This window comes from Mustela nivalis, assembly GCF_964662115.1.
Source record: "Mustela nivalis genome assembly, chromosome: 1".
Taxonomy (NCBI): Eukaryota; Metazoa; Chordata; class Mammalia; order Carnivora; family Mustelidae; genus Mustela; species Mustela nivalis.
In genome coordinates this window covers 202,843,576-202,866,289 of record NC_139020.1, presented here as the reverse complement: position 1 = coordinate 202,866,289, position 22,714 = coordinate 202,843,576, and the positions used below count along the sequence as shown (strand labels likewise).

Below are 22,714 nucleotides of genomic sequence, written 5' to 3'. Positions count from 1 at the left end.
TCTGAGCGAGACCTTAACAAGCGGCAACCGGGTGGGCAAGTTGGGGCGACCCCTGGTGGCTGTCAGGAGAACTAAGCAGTTAGACATTCCTCCCCTGGGCCTCACTTAGTCCTTGGGAGTTGGCCCTCCAGTTCCCCCTCCAGGTGGGTCCCTCCCAGGTAAAGGCCCAGATCTGGTACCTCCAAGGCAGGGGGGGGGGGTGTAGGGGGGCGGGTAGTGGTAGCGGGGATGTTGAACAGGACTGGATGAGGTGGGGGAAAGAGGTCCAAGGAGGCTTCCACCGCCCTCAAACACCAGCTTCTTAGGAATTTTTAGAAACAAATTTTAATTATTTTAAAGGTAATACATAAGCATGACTTAAAATGCAGACTTTACAAAAAGGTATACAAACATGAGACAGCACCTCCACCCCACCCCACCCCAGTTCCTGCCCCGGAAGCCACAGTGACCAGTGTTTCCTTCAGAGACATTTGGGTAAAAGTCTCTTCCGTCCCTGCATTTTGAAAAATGCGCACAAATGATCACTTTTCTGCTTTTTACATTAATGTTCTCAGAGAAGTTTGCTTTGGCTCCTTTGACAGTCATATGGGAATTTCCACCGTGGGGACAGATACTATGGGGACAGATGGACACTCACGGAAACAGTCCCCAAGTGGAGGACACTGAGGTGGTTTCCAGTTTTTTGTACTTAACGCGATGTGAAAATATATCTCATCCTTTCCGCTCCCCTTACCCTTTGCCTCTTTTTTAGAAGTAAACTTTTTATTTTGGAACAATTGTAGATTTACAGAAAAGTTGCAGAAATAGCACAGGGGCCCTGAATAGCCCTCATCCGCCTTCTTCCATGGTTAAGCTCTTTTCCACTGTGGCTCATTCGTCAAAACTAAGAAACTAATTGCAGTACCTTAAATTAATTATACTCTGGACTGCACGTGATCTTCTTACTAAGCGGTTCTCCGTTCCAGGATCCAACCCAGGGTTCTGCATTGCATTTGGTCCATTATTTTCTTTTGTTTTCTTTCTTTCTTTTTAAAAAAAATGTTATTTACTTATTTGACAGAGAGCAAGAGAAAGCACAAGCCGGGGGAGCAGCAGAGGGAGAGGGAGAAGCAGGCTCCCCGCAGAGCAGGGAGCCCAATGCGAGGCTCCATCCCAGGACCCTCAGATCATGACCTGAGCTGAAAGCAGATGCTTAACCAACTGAGCCATCCAGGTGCCCCTCCCCCCCCACAATTTTATTTATTTATTTCAGAGAGAGAGCAGGGGGAGGAGCAGAGGGAGAGGGACAAGCAGACTGCGCTGAGTGGGGCTCAATCTCAGGACCCCGAGATCATGACCTGAGTTGAAATCAAGAGTTGGGTGCTTAATGAGCCACCCACCAACTTCTAATTATTTAGTTTTATGTAGGCTTCACCCCCCCCCCCGCCCCCCGCAAGTGGATCTTGAAATTGCCACCTTGAGATCAAGAGCGGCATGCTCTATGGACTCAGCCAGCCAGGCATCCCTGGTCCATCATTTTGTACACATGTAAATATGGTTGTAGGAAAATTCTAGAAGGGGAATTGATGAAGCAAAGGATATATGCACTTTCAATTTTCTAGAAAATTGGCCTTCCAAGTGGTCGTACCAAGGAGCAGTCTCACCAGCACCCTGTGGGATTACTTGTTTCCCCACGGTATTGCCAGCACAGCATACGTTGTGATTTGTCTTTGTTTTTATCTTGGCCAGACTCATGGGTACAAAGTAGTACCACATTGCTTCAATTTGCATTTCTTTTTGAGGAGTGAGGTTGGGCAATTTTTTTTCTTATATTTCTATGAATTGACTGTCTATATTCATTGCCCATTTTTTTCTACCAAACTGTTTTTGTTTTTAAAGATTTTATTTATTTGACAGAGAGAGAGAGAGATCACAAGTAGGTAGAGAGGCAGGCAGAGAGAGAAGGGGAAGCAGGCTCCCTGCCAAGCAGAGAGCCCAATTTGGGGCTTGATCCTAGGACCTGGGATCATGACCTGAGCCAAAGGCAGAGGCTTAACCTGCTGAGCCACTCAGGCGCCCCTTGCGCCTGAGTAATAATTTTTTTGAAATTTTTTTCAAAAAATTTTTTTCGCCTTAATATTTTTGAAAAATTAATTTATAAGAGCTCCTTAGTAATAAGGAAATTAATTTATTCCTGGGTATAAATATCTATATGAAATAAATCTAGGAAAGTTTCGGTTAATTCTTTTGGGTTTTCTGTATATAAAATCATACTACCAGAAGATCATAACATTAGGCTGAATTGTTTATGAGGCTTTCCTGCACAAAATGCCAACTTAAAACTAATCTTACAGAAATAACACACAAACCCAGACTTGGATTCCAAAAAATGACTGTCCAGGCCTCTAAAAAATGCCAGTGTTATGAAAGGCAAAGACAGACTGAGAAATGTTCCAGATTAAAAAAGATGAAAGACTTGACAAATACAATGTGTGAGCCGGGATATTCTTTTGTTATAAAAGATGTTATGAGAACAGTTGGCAAAGTCTGATTAAAGTCTGTAGATGAGATAATAGTGTTTTATCAATCAATGTCCACTTTCCGATGTTCATGATTGTACTGTGATTATGTAGGAGAATGCCCTTGTTTTTAGGAAATGCATACTCACGTGCTATGCGTAACAAGACATCATTTCAGCAAGTTTTTCATAAAAGGTTCAGAGAAAAGAGAGAGAGAAAGAATAAAGCAAAGGGGGTAACATTTGTGGACTCTGGGGGAAGAGTGTCCAGGAATTCTTTGTACTAATCTTCCAACTTTTCTGTAAATCTGAAGTTATGTCAAATATAAGTTAAAAGATAAAATCAATGTGAAATTGAGCCATATGAAATTGTTGGGATTTCTATTATTTTTGACCTACATAAACAATGCTTACATATGATCCAAACTATAAATTCCCTACTGCTTTCCTAATATTCATACCTCTTCTTTCTTTTCTTTCCTTGTCTAAGTGCATAGGCTAGTACCTCCAGAACAATATTAAATACTTGACAGTGGTCATCTGCACCTTGGCCCTCATTTTGATGGCCTTTCCAGAACTTTTCTTATTGATCCATTCATGTGGTGAATTTTATTAGCAGACTTGTGAATTTTGAGCCATCCCTGCATCTCAGACCTAAGTCCCCTTTGTTGTGATGTATTTTAAAAATGTGTTGCTTAATTCTTTTTGCTAAAATTTCATTTGGGAATTTCATACCCTCCTCAAAGGAAGAGGACTCTGTAGTTTTCCCGTCATGCCATCTTGGTCAGTTTTTGTTGTCAAAGATAGGCTGGCTTGCTACACATGATTCCAAACACTCAATTTACAGACAAGGTAAACTGAGGCCCACAAGGGAGACGTGACCCTTCCAGGTCACTCTTGAGCCAGGGCTGGACCCTAAGTCTTCATGTCTGTGGGATGAATCAATGCTGTCGTTAGAAGGGGCTTAAGTCCCAAAACACTTATCTCATTGTGTTAGCAAATGGGCCTCAGTTCCCCGCCTGTAAAATAAACACTAGATGGTTGGAGAGAGAGGGTGGAGTCTCCTTTCTGTAGTTTCCGTTCAGAGTGGTTCCTGAATCTAAAGCTGAGCGTTGATGGGTGTCGACGGGGCATCTTATCCAGCGGGGGCACCTCTCTACATGTTCCAGCCACAGTGTGCGCCCTCCTGGCCTCAGAGCCCTCCTCCTGCTGGGGGCCGACTCACCCTCGTGCGCGCCGCGCTGGCCTCCGGCAGCCCCCAGAGGGTCCTGGGCGAGAGCGCGAACGGGGGCTGGGTCGGGGTCGTGACACGGAGCGGGATCGGGGTTGCGGCACTTTGCGCTGGGGGCCCAACTCGGCTTCCAGGGCTTTCCTGACAAACGTGGGGAGAAGCCCCTCAGTCCCCTCCTCCTCAGTACTCTTCCATCTTTCCTGAGAACCCCACTCCCCAGGATCCCCTGTCCTTTCTTACCCCCAGCCATTCCTGGGACCCCTTCCCAGCGACTCCCAGCGCCTTTCCAGGAGCTCCACCTCCAGATCCCGTCCTCTCTCTCAATACCTTTTCCTTACATCCTTTCCCGCTCTTTGCCCTTCCCCAAGGCCCTCCATGTAAGTCCGACCCCAGGGACAAATGTCTCCAGAGGGCCGGCCCCCACGAGGAGATTCTCGCCCCCAGAGAACCTACATCATTCTCCACCCCTAGGTTCCAACTCTAGGATCGCCTCTTTGACGGTCTCCTCGCTCAACTCCCCAAGGCCCCGCCCACACTGCCCCACCCCTTCTCCATCCCCAGGCCCCGCCCTGGTCCCCGCCCTTCACTCACGCGCGTTCGCGCAGCGTCGCTTCCCGGGCTGCGCAAGCTTCGGCTTCGGCCTCGGCCGCGCGTGCGCGTTGCTGTGCCTCGTCCAGCCTCCGCGCAGACTCCATGGCTGCCGCCTCCCAGCGTGCCAGGGCTTCTGCGGGAGCGGGGAGCGGGGTCAGCTCCGAGACCTCGAGACCTCGCCCCTACCCAGCTAACGCAGTCGCTCGAGTTTACAGACTGCATACTATTTGCAGCTTTGCCTTATTTGAATTAAAATTGTGTGCTGTTTGCAAGACCTTTACGTGTCATTGGCAGAGATTTTCGTAGGTTTGTATCGCTTTCTGGAGTCATTCATGGTGTTTGCCTATTTTGTTGTATTTGCGTTGTTTGTGTGACACTTGCGTGGTCTTTTGAGTGTTATGTGCGTCTGTTACATAACTTTTCGCGTTTATTGGCATGTCCTTTACATTACGTTTGCACCCATGCGTGTCATTTGCGCAACCAGGAACCTTTTAGGCTCCTCCCATCCCAGGTCTGGTACCCAGGTCTTATGCCCCAACGCACCTGTGAGTGCCCCGTTCTCAGCCCCCATCTGGGTCCCCTGTGCCTTGGCCTCTTCAATCTCAGTCTTCAGGGTCATCAGTTGGGTTTGAAGCCGGCTCTGAGGAGCGGAGAAGTGAGGAGTGTAGAGAGGTGGGAAGCGGCGGGGAGAGAAGAAGTGAAGTCTCCCCTCTTTCCCTTAACTTTATTTGGAAATGTCCTTTGGGAGTCCTGTGGCTGGAAAACACGTAAGTGGCCTGCCATACCCAGCGGTGACTGCTGCTCTGTCCAGGTCCACTGCCCCCTACTCCAAGCCACCGGATGTGGAAACGGTTTAGCTCTGCGGTCAGACTGCGGTTCCAATTCCAGCTACGTCTATACTCACTGACTAGGGTTTCAGACCAATACAGGCCAGTTTGGTGGTTGGCAATGGTTGGGTTTCTGGAGTATGCTCCCTCCGCTATGGGAGACATGGTTCAAAACAATGGGCCTGGCCTCAGAATATCTCCCACGGAAGGGCAGAGTCAGAATTTGAACCCAGAGCAGGCTACTCTTAACCTCAGTGGCCTCAGGCCCTTCTCTTAAGCAGGCAGGTAAAGGGTAGAGGTCTGTTTTGGCTCTAGAATTCACACCGCTCAGTCCCTGCTGGGCCTGGTACACAGAGATAGAGAACAGTCATTAAAGGAAAGATTGGGACTTTGAGGATGGTTCTTTTGCAAGGCCCAGGGCTGGGAAGGGTTAAGAAAGAGTTTGAAGGGGTGGCCAGAGGAAAAGGGAGGACCTGGCCAGTACCTCCCCCAAGAGGCCAACTTTAGCCTCCTAATTACAGGTGACGTGAATGTCCCTCTCTCGAAATAGGGCCGCTGGACACTGGCTGGGGGAGGTTGAGTGGGCACCCTAAGGAGAGGGTTAGCACGGGGCCTCCCCAGGTGGGTTCAGGGGTCTGGGGCTTCCCTAAGAATCACCAGCTATTACGCAAAGAGAACCGTGGGGGACCTTCTTGGCCAGAAGGTAGACTCCAGGGGGAATTGGTATTGTGGATTTGGAAGGGACTATGGTGCTATTGTCATTTGCCCCCCTCAGTTGAAGAATTAGGGAAACCAGTGCACTGGTGGGGTTGGGCAGCCCTGGGGATGTGAGTGCATGCCCTCTCCCAATTCTGGATTCCCCAGCCCACCATCCTGCCCACCAACCTGACGGCCCTGACAGGCCCTTAGTGCCTCCTCCAGCTCCCGTCCGACTCGGTTGGCCTGGTCCAGCTGTCTGGCCAGAGCCTCCTTGTGCTGGGTAGCCTCTGCCAGCTGTCGCCGCAGTTCTTCGAGCTCAGGCGCCAGGTCCTCGGGGGGCGCCGTGGCATTGGCCCCTGGCTCTGGGCAGCGAGGTCCCCGGGAGGTCGAGGAGGCCAGGTTCCAGGCCAGCAGGGCCGCCCCAGCTGCTGCCGCCGCCAGGAACACCGCAGCCCCACATAGGGCTAGCACCCTCCACGCGCGTCCCGGCTCTGGCCCCAGCTCGGCCATGCCGCCGTCCACAGCTCTGGCTCCAGACAGCCACGAGTATTTAATTGGCACCTTGGGGCGCCAGGGACACCCACGGCTCCGCCCCGCCCACCGTGGCTTCCCGAGTCTGTTGGGAGGGGCTGGACCCCCGCCAGAGGCCAGCCTAGGCTACATGAGGCCAGGACAGGATTTGGGGGGAGGGAGGTCCTTGGTTCCACTCCTGCCTCTGCACCCCATGTGCTGTCCTCCTAGCCTCAGGGTCTCCCCGACTGTGAAGTGGGGTTGGTCGGATTTCCTGCCCCAATCCGCCGAGTGGGAACCATGTGAGCACATCTTCGCAAAGCACCCATCTGCCTTGGGGGTACTCGCCAAGGCTCCCCATTGTGTTCATGGAAAAACTGAGGCTACAAGACAGGAGGCTACCGACCGACTGAGGTCGACCTGGCCATGGCTGTCACCGCTTCCTGTGACTGGCTGTGAGGGTCAGGGGGGCAGACGCGGGAGGGCATCGGTCCCGTCTCCCTGCCCGTTCTCCACTAGGCCGCCAGGGGGCGAGCTTTCATCGCGAATCAGATCCAGGTCAGTCTCCAGCGCGCGATTTCCCGCCGCTCGGAAATGAATCTCCCCCTCCCCCCTCCTCCTCCCCCTGCTCTTCCTCCTCCCACCCTCCCCTTCCTCTTCCCTCCCCTTCCCCTTCCTTTCCCCCTTCCCTTCCTCATCCTCCTCTTTTCGTCTTCTCCGGGCCCTCCTCCATTTCCTTCTCCCCTTCTTCCCCTCTTCCTTCTTCCTACTTCTTCCCTCTTCTTTTCCTTCCCTTCTGTCGCCTCTCCCCCTGCTTCCCCCTCCTCTTCCTCTTTCCCTTGCGTTAGGGGGACTCCTTGCTGGCCGCAAAGAATTGCACAAAGAGTAGAGCAACAAGCAGGACAGAGTTCATTCATGCTCCAAGGTGGGAGAGGAGCCCGACATTAAGAGAGATGTCCTCCCGAATTTCTGTCAAGCTGGGCCTTTTAGGGGCTTTTGAGGACGTGAGAGGGTTGCAGCTGTGCCCTTGGGGGTGTGTGAGGAGGTGTGCTTGGACCCATAGAGCAGAAGGTGACAAGTTTCTGGGGGCTGTGTGTGTGGAGGGGGCCGGGCCCTGGGCAGGCTTGTCTAGGATGTGGGTTTGGTCTTGCTAGAGGAGAATGTGTTTGGTGGTGTAGTGGTGGTCTGTTTTCCGGGAATGAGGGGCCCCCTGGAAAGACAGGGCTAGTTACAGACACCTGTGAGTTGTATCTGTAAGCTTGGCTGGGGAGGGGGCTTTGAGTAAGACTTTGATTCCCTCCTCTCTTTATTTGAAATTATTCTTGATTTGGGAAAATGGAAGGTCATTCTTCTTCTTCTTCTTCTTCTTCTTTTATTTTTAAAGATTTTATGATTTTATTTGTTTATTTGACAGAGAGCACAAGCAAGGGGAGAGGCAGAGAGAGACAAGAAGCAGGCTCCCTGCAAAGCAGGGGAAGCCCAACATGGGACTTGATCCCAGGACCCCGGAATCATGACCTGATTCAACCAAGTGAGCCACCCAGGCATCCCAGAAAGTTATTATTTTTTTTAAGATTTTATTTATTTATTTGACAGACAGTAGTAGGCAAGTAGGCAGAGAGAGAGAGAGAGGAGGAAGCAGGCTCTCTGCTGAGCAAAGAGCCCGATGTGGGGCTTGATTCCAGGACTCTGGGATCATGACTTGAGTCGAAGGCAGAGGCTTTAACCCACTGAGCCACCTAGGCACCCCCAGAAGGTCATTCTTTTGCAGCTACTTCCACTGAGCAGGGGCACAGAGCTGTCCCTACCCAGAGGCAAGAGGGACCAGAGTAAGGGAGACATCAGTAGGGTCTTGCTCTCTGAGCACGGGGCCTGAGTGTGAGCTTCTGAGGCCTCAGCTACGAAGGGTTGAGATTCCATTCTGGATAGAGATTTGATATTTTAAAATGCATGATCCCCAAAATAAGGGCCAGTCATATAACGGCTGAAGGTCCTGGGAATGGAATGAGCCATGAGAACCAAGACCAGATGTCTAGTTTCCAGGAGAATTAGTTCCCCTCCCCACCCCCAGTTTTTCTATTGTTCCTCATTGTCCCTAGCTGAGTTGATAATTTTATCAGGGCTGTCTGAGACCAGACCCAACTTGTTTACATAGAAGCAGCATTCTTCCACAGTAAGGCACCGGTATGCCCCTGATAAGCAGTCTGTTGGTCTAAAGTCAGAGGATTTTGTTTTATTTTTATTTATTTATATATTTTTTTATTTATTTGACACAGAGAGAGAGTATATGCAGGAAGAGGTGCAGAGGGAGAGGGAGGAACAGGCCCCCCCACTGAGCTGGGAGCTCACGCAGGGCTGGATCCCAGGGCCCCGGGGATCATGACCTGAGCTGAAGGAAGGAAGTTGCAGAACCACCTGAGCCACCCAGGTGCCCTGAAGTGAGGATTTTGAAGACCTTCTCTGCTCCTGCCCTTCGGAACTATTTGTTACTTAAACTGTAACCCCTGGAGGATTTTACTAGTTACCAAGCACATTTAGAGACGGCCTTAAGAAAAACATAGACTGGCAGCAGGTCTTTGGGGAGAAGGACAATACATGACCGTGAAGCTGGGCAGCTGGGGATGCCCGGCTGGTTCAGGGCGGAACGCCGCCCCTTCGCAGAAGCCTGGCAGCGGGCAGCCCGGAACGCCGGTCAGCTCAGGGTAGAACGGAACACCGCCTGCTTCCCTTTCCCATTATCGCTCCTTCCTCTTCCCAGAAGCCGCCCATTGTTAGATGAGTCCTTTGAATGTGCTTGCTGAACTATAAACTTTATCCTACTTCTTGCTTGTCCACAAGACACGTGACTGATGTTTGACCATCATCGGTCCTTCTGTTGGCTCTTGTTTCTATCGAATAAAAGTGAGACTGTGGAGTTGCTCGTGGCAGCAGTCTTTTCGACTGTTGTCCCCTGCTCCCCAATCTCTTGCAGCTGACTTGTTTGTGCCTCATTCTTCTCCCGTTCGCCGACTGGAAGCGGCACCAGGGAATCAGTCGGCTTCTGTGTTGCTGGGAGTGTGGAAGCGAAATTGGCTACTTGTTGACTCAAGGGAAGAGAAGGTCCCCATGTAAGGATAGGATGAGCTATTCCTCCCTGTGCCTAACCCAGTTCCTGGAAGGATGCCAAGGATGATGAGGGTAGAGGTTGGCTCAGTTCTGTGCGGGTGGGACACAGAAAGCCTGGGTTTCTTAAAGATTTTATTTGACAGAGATCACAAGTAGGCAGAGAGGCAGGCAGAGAGAGGGGAGGAAGCAGGCTCCCTGCTGAGCAGAGAGCCTGATGCGGGGCTCGATCCTAGGACCCTGGGATTGATGAAGTTCTAGAACCTAGGTGAGGTTCAGTAGGCTGAGGTCCGGAGCCGATGACCAAGAAAGAATTTTTGAGACATCTTTGGTGCAAAATGGTGGTTTATTAAAGCACGGGAACAGGACCCGGGGGCAGGAAGAGCTGCTGCCCCGGGTCGTGAGAGATGGCAGGTTGTGTACCTTGCGGTCGGGGAAGGGAGCTTTCATATGCTAAAGAGGGCCTACAAGGTGCCGGGAGGCGGCCTTGCCCTTGTGGCTTGATCAATGTGGTCTTTAGGCCAGCCTGTAACATCAAGATAGTTGGGAGATTCTTGGTGGGGTGTTAGGATCCTGCTATCATTGACATTCCCTTCTACCTCAGCCTCCTCCAGTTATGGTGGGGAGGGAGACATTAGGGCTTGAGGAACTGAGAGTTATTTGCCTTTGGAAATTTGTGCTATTGATAAGGTAAACTCCCTGTTTGTAGATCTCCAGGACACTTGTAGAGCAAGGGAGATTCCTGTCTCACAGGATTGTGATCTCCGCAAGTTAACTATTTGCTTATTGTTCATGGCAGTCAGGGCTGCCTGAGGGATGCTACACATATGACTGAGGGGGAGCGGATGGAGAGGGGGGTGCCAGGCACCAGCTTTTGCTTTTGTCTTCAGCCAGCCTCCTGCTCCCTCATCAGGATCATGACCCGAGCCTCATCAGGATCATGACCCGAGCCGAAGGCAGAGGCTTGAACCCACTGAGCCACCCAGGCGCCCCAAGCCTGGGTTTCTACTTGAGCACCTGTGTTAGGGGGTGGGAGGGCTGGTGAGTTGGGAAGGTGTAGGTCAGGAATTAGGTACACGATGGTGCGGTGCCCCTTCCAAGTGGGAGCTTTGCCAAAGAGTAAGTAGGTTTGAGAGTTAGGCTCCGTGCAGGGTGATACGGTGGGTTGTACTGTGTGAGCAAAAATCCTAGGTGTGGGACAGACGGTTGATTAAATGGACTTTGGAAAGGGAGACTCCTTAACCTTTGTTGTTGAGGAAGGGAGTGCAGTGATGGTGTCAGAGATAGAAGTGGGCCCAGCAGGACTGAAGAGGAGGCCATCCACAGGTGGGAGAAGGCTGCTAATCGGAGCGGAGAGGTTGCAGAGATCTGATGCCGCAGCTGGTCTGCGGAAGTGGGGGCTAGCCCGAAGACCCCGTGGGAGAAGCGTCCAGGTTAACTGTTTCGTGTTGAGGCGGAAAGGTCTCCGGGTCCTACGGGAGAGGGAAATACTGAAAAACACGTCTTTCAGATCTAAGACAAAAGACATAAGATTTAAGACATCTTTAAGATCTAAGACAGTGAAGTACATAAAGGAGGGTGGCATGGTGGGGAAGGGGGCTCTGGCTTGGGGAGGACTGCCTCAATGATCGTTCTGAGATCCTGAACTAGTCTCTAGCACTGGTTTTTTGTCAGAAGGGATTGGAGTATTGTAAAGATTGTGAGTATTTAGTACATTGGAGGAAAGACGGGCGACTGGGTGGCTCAGTCCTTAGGCATCTCTGCCTTCGGCTCTGGACATGGTCCCAGAGTCCTGGGATCTGAGCCCTGAGGGTTGGGTTCCCTGCTCAGTGGGGAGCCTGCTTCTCCCTCTCCCACTCCCTCCTGCTTGTGTTCCCTCTCTTGCTGTCGCTGTCAAATAAATAAATAAATAAATAAATAAATAAAATCGTTTAGAAAATACATTTGAGAAAAGGGATTTGGAAACGAGGGGCTGCAAGCCTGAGGTTTGAGAGCATATTGGTGTTTGGAAGGGAAAAAAAGTAGGCTCCTTGAGGTGTATGGTGATGGAGGTGAGGTGAGTCGCCTTGACAGGTTGGGAGGTGTCCCCTATGGACGTGGGACCTGGAGTCGTAACTGGAGAGAATGAAGTGGGAGTGACGTGTAGGTTCAGTAGGGAGTCCCAGGAATTGGGATTGGGTGTGTACGGGGGTGCCGAGAAAAGCGAGTCTCTAGTTTGGTCATGACATCTCATCCTGGATGCTGGGGGAGGGGATTTGATCTCCCGGGGCACATGACAAGAGCTGGGTAGCTGAAGGGGGAGAAAACACCATGAACCCCAGCCACAGAGATGGGGGAGGGAGAAGAGGGTCCTGAAAATCCAGGGAGATCCTGGGGTGGGGGTGTCAGTCGTGCCTGCCCTCTACTTTGAGGATGGGCCCTACTCTTCAGGCAGGGCAAGAGGTTTTGGGTGGCCCTGTTTTGCTTTTTTGCTTTTGCTTTTTTTTTTTTTTTTTTTTAATTGGGACATGGTTTGAACCAGTGGCCAGGCTTACTGCAAGTGTAACAAGCTCCTGGAGGGGTCTTTTTTTTAAACCCTTTTTTTTTTTTTTAAATTTATTTATTTGACAGACAGAGATCACAAGTAGGCAGAGAGGCAGGCAGAGAGAGAGGAAGAAGCAGGCTCCCTGCCCAGCAGAGAGCCTGATGTGGGACTCAATCCCAGGACCTTAGGATCATGACCTGAGCTAAAGGCAGAGGCTTAACCCACTGAGCCACCCAGGGGGACTTATTGAATGTTTGCGTCAAGCCAGCAGGGTGAGACTTTTCTAGAATAGCTCTGGTAACGGCAGAAGGCAGGAGCTGATAAACCTGAGATCGTTTTTTTTTTTTTTTTTTTTAATGTCCCTTTCTCATTTCCTCCTCTCTGCTGTTAAAAACTTTGAAGGCTGGGTCTAGTACTTTGGATTGAGGGGTTTGTGGGCTTTATCTAGTTTTGTTTTTCTAATATGTGGGTCCGACTGGGAGATGAAATGCATAGCTAGGTTCAGTTTTCCTACATGAGAGTTAGGATCAAGGTCGGTGAGTTTTTGAAGAGCCTCAGTGAGGACAAAAGGACAAGAGCAGGATTTTTATCTGATCTCTGGGTGGCCTCCCTATCCCATTCCTAATTGTATAGGTCCCTCCATGATACATCCAGAGGAGAGGGTGAATTACTCAGATTCCTTAGTGAACCTGGCAGGATGAGTTGGAAAAAAAGCCAAGCTTACATCTTATAAGAGAAATATCTGGTGAGCAGAAGGGAAGGTAGACCCGAACCATGCCCTCTGCTCCAGCCACTTTGCCAAGAGGGAATTGGGGGGGGGGGGTTGGGAAGAACATGTGTTGGGGGAAGAAGGATCCAGACCTGGAGGCAAGCGCTGAAGGGGACGGGGTGACAGAGGGTCTTGAGGGGAAGGAGAGGGGGTTGGGGAAGAGCCAAGGGAGGATCACCTGCGGGTCGGTGGAAAGGCAGAGGCCGGTCAGCGGAGCTGAAGTCTGAGTGGGGAGAACCGGGGAGAGGGAGAGGGGTCTTTGGGGAGAGGAGTATAGGGCAAATAGTGGGAAGCCCAGGATGACCAAGCTGGAAGAAAGCTTTGAAATGATGTTAAGGTGGCCGGTGGGCTGGGCGGCAAAGAATTACGCCGAGGTTAAAACCTCAAGCAGGACAGAATTTACTTACTCTCCAAGGGAGAAGAGGGGCCAGACATCAAGAGAGATGTCTGTCGGGTGAAATTCTGTAAGGCTGGGCCTTTTAAAGGCTTTTAAGGGTGGGGGGCGCCTGGGTGGCTCAGTGGGTTAAAGCCTCTGCCTTCGGCTCAGGTCATGATCTCAGGGTCCTGGGATGGAGCCCCACATCGGGCTCTCTGCTCAGCAGGGGAGCCTGCTTCCCTTCCTCTCCCTCAGCCTGCCTCTCTGCCTACTTGTGATCTCTGTCTGTCAAATAAATAATAAATAAAATCTTAAAATAAAATGAAATAAAATAAAGGCTTTTAAGGGTGTGAGAGGGTTGCAGCTGAGCCTCTAGGGCAGGGTGAGTGGGGAGGAGGGAAGTCGATGTTTGCTTGGCCCTGTAGAGCAGGAGGTGACAAGTTTCTGGGGCTCATCCGGGATGTGGGTTCCCACGACAAAAGAATGTGCTTTGTCGTTAGAAAAGAACATGCTTCATGGTGGCGGTCTGTTTTTTTTTTTTTTTTTTTTTCTTTTTTAAAGATTTTATTTACTTATTTATCAGAGAAAGCACAAGAAGGGGGAGCAGCAGGGAGAGGGAGAAGCGAGCTTCCTGCTGAGCAAGAGCCTGGTGGCGGGGCTCGATTCCAGGACCCCGAGATCATGACCTGAGCTGATGGCAGACACTTCGCCTCACTGACTGAGCCACGCAGGCATCCCTGGTGGTCTGTTTTCTGAGAACAAGGGGCACCATGACCTGGAAAAAGGAGAGTCAGGGCAAGGTCTGAAGCCTGTGAGTTCTGTCTGTGAGCTTGGCTGAAGAGGTGCTTGGAATAAAACACTTTCACCTTAGGTGTCCCCTCTGTCTTTAGACAGGCTAATTTTTGATTGCTTATTTTATTTTTTTAAAGATTTTATTTATTTGGGTCGTCTGGGTGGTCGTCAGTTGTTAAGCATCTGCCTTTTGCTCAGGTCATGATCCCAGGATCCCAGGGTCCTGGCATTGAGCCCCATATCAGACTCCCTGCTCAGCGGGGAGCCTGCTTCTCTCCAGCTGCCCAAGGTTGTCTTCTCTCTTGCTATCTCTCTCTGTAATAAATACATAAATAAAAATTTTTCAAGATTTTATTTATTTGACAGGGATCACAAGTAGGCAGAGAGGCAGGCAGAGAGAGAGGGAAAAGCAGGCTCCCTGCGGAGCAGAGAGCCCGATGTGGGGCTCAATCCCAGAACCCTGGGATCATGACCTGAGCCTAAGGCAGAGGCTTTAACCCACTGAGCCACCCAGGCACCCCTAAATAAAATCTTCTGAAGATTTTAAATTTTAAGATCTTTAAGATCTTTCATTTTAGATCTTAATTTTTAATTAAGGTTAGTCTTAATCTTAATTAAAATCTTTAATATAATATCTTAAATTTTAAAATTTAAGATTTTAAATCTTAAAAATATTTTATTTATTTATTTGTGAAAGAGAGAGAGAGCCTGAGTGGAGGGGACGGGCAGAGGGACAGGGAGACACCCTGCTGAGCAGGCAGCCCTCATCCCAGGACTTTGGGATTATGACTTGAGCCAAAGGTAGGCAGATGGTTAACCGACTGAGCCAGCCCGGCGCCCTTATTTTATTTTTTAACTCAGAATATTTGATTTTTTAAAGTAGGCTCTATGCCCTATTCAATGGGGCTTGAACTCATGATTCTGAGACCAAGAGTCACATGCTCTACAGACTGAGCCACCCAGGTGCCCCTTGACTGTCTTTTTTACTCAATAGTCTTCATGCCAAAACGGCCCATCCTTGGCCCCTACAGGGGCATTTCTAGAAAGGAGAGAAGTTTCTACTCAGCCACGTGTGGGGGCTTGGGAGGAGAAGCTAAACAGTTTGAATCCATCATATTGTGCAAACCTGTCCCCCATCACCATGGGAACACAGCCTAGGCTCGGGCTGGCGGGGCGGGGGGCGGGGTGGGGGGGCAGCATTGTTTGGGACAGTCTGGTAGTGGGGGTTGAGGATGGTGGGGGAGGTGAAGCCCCTTTGGCCCCTCTGACCTCTAGTAGCCGATCTAAGTTTTAGTTTAAACCTTTGTGTATTTATGGATCCTGCATTCTTTACTGGAAAGAACAGCACGTCTGCACTGCCTGGGGGAACCAAGGACCCAGAATCCCATGCACGAGCTGTGAGTGCCGTAATTACGTCCATAGTGGGCACCATCTCAACTGCACATAATCAAGAATTATCTCAGGCCACTGCCTCCCTTAACTGATTAACTGCCCTAAATCCCTTGAAAAATCTCTGGGCCAGGCAGAAACGTTGGAGCTGGCTCTTGGAAGAGAGTCCGCCTTCTCCCCCGGTTGGCCAGCCTCCTGAACTGCGCTCTTGTTCCTTTTCAGTCAGAACCCAGCTCTGGAATACCTACCTGCCTTTCCAGCTTCAAGGAACAGGTTGGGGGACCAGGGTAGTGGGGGCAGGGCCGGACTGAGGGAGGTCACATGAGAAGGGTTTGCTTCTGGGAATCAGAAGTTTCAATTCCCTGAGCAGCTCAGAAGCCCTGATTAAGTCCAGGAACTTTTCTGGATTTCAGTTTCCCTATTGGTGAGGAGGGGCTGGGAGAAGAGGGGGGGGCGCTGTTCCTAGGGGGTGAAATGACTCTGTCATCCTAAAGCAGCCCCAAGAACAACTCCTGAGCCCTCCCACAAGCTGGGGAAAGTGAGGAAAACCCGGAAGCTCTGCCTGGAGAGCAGAGGTTCTCCCAGGTTGTGAACCTGCTGCCCCCAACCACGGCAGACTTGGAGGAAGGATTGATGGAGGCTGGGCAGATCCGTGCAAGTCGTGAAAGTCAACTTAGTGTCTATCGAGACAGCAGCTCTGAATTTTGAAGAAGCAGAGAGACTCTTGGGAGGAGGGGTTCCCTCGGGAGGAATGGCCCAGTGAAGAGGGCCAGGGAGGCAGAGGGATGGCTCCTGCCCAAACCCCAAGGGTCTCTGGGAACATTCTGGAGTGGGGAAGCTTAGGTGTAGATGTCAGCCGGTTTGCCCTCACTGCAGGGGTGGCCCCGAGTGCATTCACTCCAGGAACTTAAGAGTATGGTCTCCCCCCCCCACCAAGGGGTGTCTACTTTTTGGAGTACAAAGACTTTAGAAGTCAGTGAGCTTCTGGAAACCAAGAAACTAAGAAGTATTTACTCCCCACCCCATGCCCTGCCCTGCTCTGGGGGCAGGCGAAGTCAAGGGTGGGGGTAGGGGGAGGAGGCAGCCCTGGGCCAAGCGCCCTGTTGGTCCATCCCAGCAGTGGCTCCGTGTTCTCCCCCCGACCACCACCACTATCTTGCCCACATCCCCCTAACCAGGCAGCCATGGGGCTCCCTCAGATCTGGTCGGGCCAGGGAAGCCTTGAAGGGGAAAGTCCAGGCTGTGAGCTAAGGAGACATCCTAAGGGGGACTTAGGGTGGCCTGGAGGAGGACAGAAGGTGGCCCCGCCCTGTTCCAGGCCAGCTCCCCACTGACTCCTCCCTCTCTGTGCCCTGCCAACTGCCCTGTAACAGGTCACCTCCCCAGACCCTGGCCTATCCTAGACTCCCTCCCTCCTTCCCTCCCTCCCAGCCCCAACTTTCTTCTAGCCCAGGCCACCCTTCTTACCAGCAGGCCTCAGGCCAGCAGAGCAGTGAGGCCCAGGGACAGGCACATGGGGACCATCCAGGGGCCGAGTGACTTCGAGGAGCTGCTGAAGCTGGGGTCCCCTTCCTTGCTCCAGGCTTCCTTCTCTTTTCTGGGGGAAGATGTGGGGACAACTGAGGCAGCTGCCAGGGCCTGCACCGGGTCTGGCCTTGTCGCCCTTCAGAATCTCCCCTCCTCCCCCACCAAGTCAGTGGGGAAGAGAGTGGGCCGCTTCCTCCCGAGGCTTGGTGTGACCGGAGGGACAAGGATGGCATTCAAACTCTGTGCCCTGAGCAATGGGAAATTTGCAGGCAAAGGGCGTCCTGGGTCTTGGGAGGGGACAGGTGTCGTGAAAGGGGTACAGTCAGGGGCTGTGGTGCAGACCTGAGCCGTTCCACCTCCTCCGAAGCGTCCTGCAGCTGCTTCTTCAATTTCTTAACCTCTCCTAAGGTGGGAGAGAATCAGGGGGCCTTGTCAGCACAGTGGCACGGTGGCCCAGACATGGCGTGGCAAGTGGCCACATTCTCTGCCTGGCTCTACCCTGGGATCCAACGCCACCTTCAGTCCCAACCTCACACCACCCCACCTTGGAAACCTGGGGTCCTCCTTTCCCACCCTTCACTGGATTCTGACCACTCCCTGGTGACCCCGACCCTGGGACTCCCCCCCCACCTTGTCCCCCGCCCCTCCTCCTCCCGGGAGTTCAGTGCTTGACCCACCCCTCCCAATCCAACCCCCCTGCAGAACCCTGGTATTATGCTTTCTTACGCTGAAGCTCCTCTCTTCCCCTGAGCTGCTCCAGACCCTGGGCCTTCTCCATTTCCAGGGAAGCGGAAAGGTTCACCTGGAACGGGGCGGGGGGGCGGGTATCAGAGACTGGCCTTCTGGCCTGCGGAGTGGAGGTAGCTGCTGCTGGGGGCCCTGAATCTCTCCCCCAGGCCCGGTGGTCAGAGGGGCCCGGGTCCAAAGCCCTTTCAGGTTTCCCTCCAACCCTCCCTGCACCCCGGTCTCCCACCTCTAAGAATGGCCACAACCTCCCACCCTCCCAGGGCAACTAAGGATGTGATCCCCGAAATAGGGGATTTGAGGCTCCCCACATGGGTATTTGGAGGCTCCCTATGCCCAAGCCCTCGAGGAAACTCTCAGACCTCATGGGCTATTGCCCAAGACTTAGATGTCCTTCTCTAAACCCAGAACATAGGGATTTCCGAGCCCAAGTTAGATATCTTGGGGAGTTTCAAGGCGCCCCATATCAGGACCCACGTGAACATTTCATAGTCTCCCAGGGATGGGGTGGGTGTATTCGGAGCCCCACCCTTCTTTTGGACGAGGTGAAGTCTCCATCCCAAACCTTAGTTGGGATTTCTGGTGCAGAGAGCGGCTGCTAGCTCTCCCAAAACAGGCTGGAGACTCTTCCCACATTCTAGTGGGGATTTGGGTGCTCTGGGGGCGTTTAAAGCCCTGCCCTAGACCAGCACCGCTGAGAAAGTTTAGAGGTCCCCCAAACCCTAGCGGGAAAACCCAACTCCCGATGCGGGGACCCAGAGGAAGTTTCTCCACCCCCATCTAGACCTGCGGGGGCCGCGCAACCACCGGGCCCTCTCCAGGGGTTGCTGGTCTCTTACCACAGTCTGGTTGCAGGTGGCAGCCTCGTCCTTCGCCCCCAGTAACTGTTGCCGGGTTTGGGCTAGCTGGAGTTCCAGGAGGCGGGTGACATTGCGACACTCCTGCTCTGCTAGGAGGCCCTCCTTGCAGGCTTTGCTGTTGGCTCTGACGGCAAAGACGATCAGGGCCACAAACAGAGCCAGTGCCAGCAAGGTTAGGCCAATGCTCAGCCACTTCCACCCCCACCACTGACTTTGCTCCATGGACGCTGATTTTTCAGTCACGGGCTCAGGCCAATGATGGTAAAAAGTTGGTGCCATCTTGATCTGCCCCTGGATGTAGGGAGTTAGGGCAGGAGATAGGACGTTCAGACCTTCTACTGGCTGGGGCTACCCCCTTATTAACATAGGGGCCGTCCTGACCAATGACATGTTCCGAGACAATCCTCTGACCTAGAGGCTTGAAATGGGGGCATCCGGAGGCAAAAAACAGTTTGGGCTTTCAGTTTCAATTTCCCAGGAAAAAGGTGGGTTGTTTGCGGTGAATTGAAACCTTGAGCTTTTCCGGTTTGGCAGGGGGCTGGTGAGGGGAGCTGGAGCAGCCTGAGTCTGACCATCTGAAGTTCCCGCCCCTCTCCTGGCTCGTAACTGAGGGTGACAACTGCTGTTACTGAACGTCTCATGCAGGCCAGCCTCGTGTTCGCGGGTCCCAGGACCCGAAGAGATCGTGGCTGTCATTGGCTCAGCTCCAAGCTGGGGAAACTGAGGCTGAGGGGGGGGGGTGGACTGGGGGCGGGGTCTGGCTCGAACCCCAGAGGCCACCTTTTGTGTTTAAGGTTCTCCATGGTGGTCACTTAGCACCCCTGCACCCACACGGGGTGTCTGAGGAGGGACTGAAGGCTGGAGAAGCTCTGGTTGGGACCCCAGGACGGAGGCTGCAGTTTCCCACTTGGCCACCAGGGCCGCCCTAGCCCTCAAAATACGGGTCTCCTAGATCCTGTCCTGGCTCCCGCAGGGAATAGGCTCTTACCTCTGCCATCCCAGTGATGAAGTTCTAGAACCTAGGTGAGGTTTGGAGGGGTGAGGTCCGGAGCCGATGACCAAGAAAGAATTCTTGAGACAGCTCTGGTGCAAAATGGTGGTTTATTAAAGCACGGGGACAGGACCCGTGGGCAGGAAGAGCTGCTGTCCGGGGTTGTGGGGGATGGCAGGTTAAGTACCCTGCGGTTGGGGGGGGGGGGAGGTGAGGGAAAGGGAGGTTTCAATGGAGTTTTCATATGCTAAAGAGGGCCTACTAGGTGCCGGGATACCGGAGGTCTTGAGGCTTGATCAATGTTGTCTTTTCCCTTTTGGCAAGCCATTAACATTCCTAAAGAATGTCACATTTGTCCCACCCAGGAGTGGTGGGGGGGAGGGGGAGATTGCAAAGTGTCAGCCTTTTGCTGGGGTGAGGGGAAGATGGTGAGGTATCAGCATTTTGCTTTGTCCTCAGCCAGCTTTCTGCTCCCTCATCACCAGGACCCCGAGCAAACCCTCTGAACCTCAGTTTTTTTTTTTTTTTTTAAGATTTTATTTATTTATTTGACAGAGATCACAAGCAGGCAGAGAGGCAGGCAGAGAGAGAGGAGGAAGCAGGCTCCCTGCCAAGCAGAGAGCCCAATGCGGGCTTGATCCCAGGACCCTGGAATCATGACCTGAGCCGAAGGCAGAGGCTTTAACCCACTGAGCTACCCAGGCGCCCTGAATCTCAGTTTTCCCATCTGTAAAGTGGGGGCAATAGCAGGCACAGCCTCATGGGGGAAGGGGTTCTGGTGAGGAGTTTCTAGGAAAGGGCTTCGGCATCCAGTAGGCACTCAACAGAGTGCAAAAAACACAGAAATACTGTCATGGAGCGAGGAGCTCATTTTGAGGAAAGACAATCCAGTCCATTTGGGATACGCTGGACTCAAAGAGCCTGGGGAGTGCCCACAAGAGGACTCAGAAGGGGTCTGAACCCTGGAGGGAAGCCTTAGAGGACTCAGACTGCCTTGACCTCCTCTGCATGTGGCTGAGAAGCTTAGGAAATAAAATTATGACCATTATACACCTAACCGCTATTTCTGCTTCTGTACCTTCGCTTGCTAACCCATGAGGAGAGGGAAAAATACCAGCAGACTTTCTAGACACTCTGTAACCGCACATCCTCCACCCAGAATTGAACCTGACAGAATGACTGCTCCCGGACCCCTCTACCCGGCTCTGGGTGCAAGAGATCATAACCATCTGGCACCCCGCGGCTTGGCAGGGAGACCCCGGCCAATCCTGAGGTGACACATACCCTAGCGGTGCCAACCAAGCAGTTTGAAGAAAGACAACCCTTTGACCTAACCAATAATCTTTTCCCAGCCTTTTCCCGCTCTGTAGCGCACCAGTCATATTATAGAGTTGCTTTATGATTTTCCCGCGGTATGTGGCGATTTGTTACAAGATACTTTGATGTATGCTAAGTCTCTGCCTCCCCAAAAATAGTGTATAAAAGGTGTTGTGATCCTGAGCACGGACCTCTTAGCGTCACTGGTAACGAGTGCGCAGAGGTCCGGGTTTGAACTCGTAATAAACGATCCTTGCTGTTTGCCTTTGACTCTGGACTCTGGTGGTCGTCTTTGGGGGTCCCGGAATTTGGGCATTTCAGTGGCCAAGGGAGCCAGAGCATCCTGCTGGACATTAGTCTGACCAGAGGCTCCCACCAGCTGCCTGGGACAGCTGGAAGGTTGTCATGTACGTGTCCTGTGGCTTCTTCAGCTCCAGGGCCCCCACAGCCCAGACTCCAACCTAGGTTCCATTGGGTCGGCCATTTCTAGGGTTTGTGGTGAGCTGGGCCTTGGGTGGGCAGGGCCACAGCCAAGGCCCAGGCCTCCCAGAAGGCCTGGAGAAGCATCTCTAGGTGCCCAGTTGGACATGCTCCGCCTAGAAGTCCCCACAAAAACCACTCAGCCCCGAAAGTACAAGGGATGAGGGATGCCTGTACTGAAGAGGCGGGGGGTGGGGGAGACTGTGTGTCCCTAGAGAAGGGCCCTCCCTCCCTAGCCAGGACCCCAGGGGCAAACACAAGACTGTCAGCAAAGCTGAATTCGCCCTGTACTGGCCTTCAAACTTTGGGGTCTGTTTGGGCCCGCAGTTGCAGGTCAGAGGCCAAGGCTGTGTACGAATAGCCCTCCCTCTTGTAGGACCTGGATGAGAAGTTTCCTCTAAGCCTTAGTTTCTGGAGCTGTAGAATGGGGATGATAAAAATGAAACCGGTGCGCGCCAAAATTCTGCCACTGCAGAGAGTGCCTTACTCAACCTCGCTCTAGTCCCAGCCCTGCAAACAAAAAGTTTTTCTGTAAGATTTTACTTATTTATTTGAGCAAGATTGAGCACAAGCAAGGAGTGGGGCAGAGGCAAAGGGAGACGCAGACTCCCTGCTGTGCAGACAGCCGCATGTGGGATTCAATCCCAGAACCCTGGGATCATGACCTGAGCCAACGGCAGAGGCTTTAACCCACTGAGCCACTCAGGCACCCACGTCAGTTTTTCTTTTTCTTTCTTTCTTTTTTTTTTTTCCAAATATTTTATTTATTTATTTATTTATTTATTTATTTGACAGAGAGAGAGAGACATCACAAATAGGCAGAGAGACAGGCAGAGAGAGAGGGGAAAGCAGGCTTCCTGCTAAACAGAGAGCCTGATGCGGGGCCCAATCCCAGGACCCCAAGACCATGACCCGAGCTGAAGGCAGAGGCTTTAAGCCACTGAGCCACCCAGGCGCCCCCATCAGTTTTTCTTAATGTCCCTTTTTTTTTTTTTTAAAGATTTTTTATTTTATTTATTTGTCATAGAGAGAGAAGCGAGAACAAGCACAGGCAGACAGAGTGGCAGGCAGAGGTAGAGGGAGAAGCAGGCTCCCTGCCAAGCAAGGAGCCCGATGTGGGACTCGATCCCAGGACACTAGGATCATGACCTGAGCCGAAGGCAGCCGCTTAACCAACTGAGCCACCCAGGCGTCCCTCTTAATGTCCTTTTTATGACACAGGACCCGGTGTTACTTTTGGTTGTCACATCTCCTTAGTTAGGCCCTTCTGGGCTGAGACAGTTTCTTGGACTTTCTTGCTGTTGATAACCTGGGCATTGTTGAGGAGAACTGGTCAGGTGTGTTGTAGGAAATTGCCCAGCTGTGACTTGTCTGGTGTTTTTTCAAGGTTGGACTGGGGGGTGACAGGTTTTGGGGGAGGACCGCAGAGGTGAAGCGGCCTGCCCAGCACACGGGGTCCAGGGCACATGCCATCAGCGTGGCGTTTCA

The 22,714-nt window shown here is 52.1% G+C and overlaps 2 protein-coding genes and 1 long non-coding RNA gene across 8 annotated transcripts; 1 reads left to right on the top strand and 2 right to left on the bottom strand.

The window, feature by feature from the left end:
* Nucleotides 1–2,537: 2,537 nt before the first annotated feature.
* Nucleotides 2,538–6,653, bottom strand: CCDC194 (coiled-coil domain containing 194). 2 transcript variants are annotated; one of them, XM_082710906.1, is made up of 4 exons: nucleotides 6,032–6,653; nucleotides 4,863–4,959; nucleotides 4,320–4,452; nucleotides 2,538–3,869 (listed from the first exon to the last, which is right to left on the bottom strand). In XM_082710906.1, the coding sequence occupies exons 1-4, from the start codon at nucleotides 6,353–6,355 to the stop codon at nucleotides 3,719–3,721; spliced, it is 705 nt and encodes a 234-aa protein (XP_082567032.1). In that variant the 5' UTR covers nucleotides 6,356–6,653; the 3' UTR covers nucleotides 2,538–3,718. The 2 variants fall into 2 exon arrangements, with proteins under 2 accessions (XP_082567032.1, XP_082567031.1); XM_082710905.1 differs by having other exon boundaries at nucleotides 2,538–3,864.
* A 410-nt stretch (nucleotides 6,654–7,063) lies between these two features.
* LOC309853396 lies at nucleotides 7,064–10,627 on the top strand. Its single transcript, XR_014305651.1, has 3 exons — nucleotides 7,064–7,426; nucleotides 7,770–7,886; nucleotides 8,632–10,627. It is a non-coding gene; the product is annotated as an uncharacterized lncRNA (long non-coding RNA).
* Nucleotides 9,785–19,002, bottom strand: BST2 (bone marrow stromal cell antigen 2). 5 transcript variants are annotated; one of them, XM_082710937.1, is made up of 5 exons: nucleotides 18,418–19,002; nucleotides 17,561–17,636; nucleotides 17,177–17,237; nucleotides 16,775–16,904; nucleotides 9,785–10,969 (listed from the first exon to the last, which is right to left on the bottom strand). In XM_082710937.1, the coding sequence occupies exons 1-4, from the start codon at nucleotides 18,715–18,717 to the stop codon at nucleotides 16,784–16,786; spliced, it is 558 nt and encodes a 185-aa protein (XP_082567063.1). In that variant the 5' UTR covers nucleotides 18,718–19,002; the 3' UTR covers nucleotides 9,785–10,969; nucleotides 16,775–16,783. The 5 variants fall into 5 exon arrangements, with proteins under 5 accessions (XP_082567063.1, XP_082567065.1, XP_082567062.1 ...); XM_082710939.1 differs by having other exon boundaries at nucleotides 9,785–10,947; XM_082710936.1 differs by having other exon boundaries at nucleotides 9,785–10,929.
* Nucleotides 19,003–22,714: the final 3,712 nt, after the last annotated feature.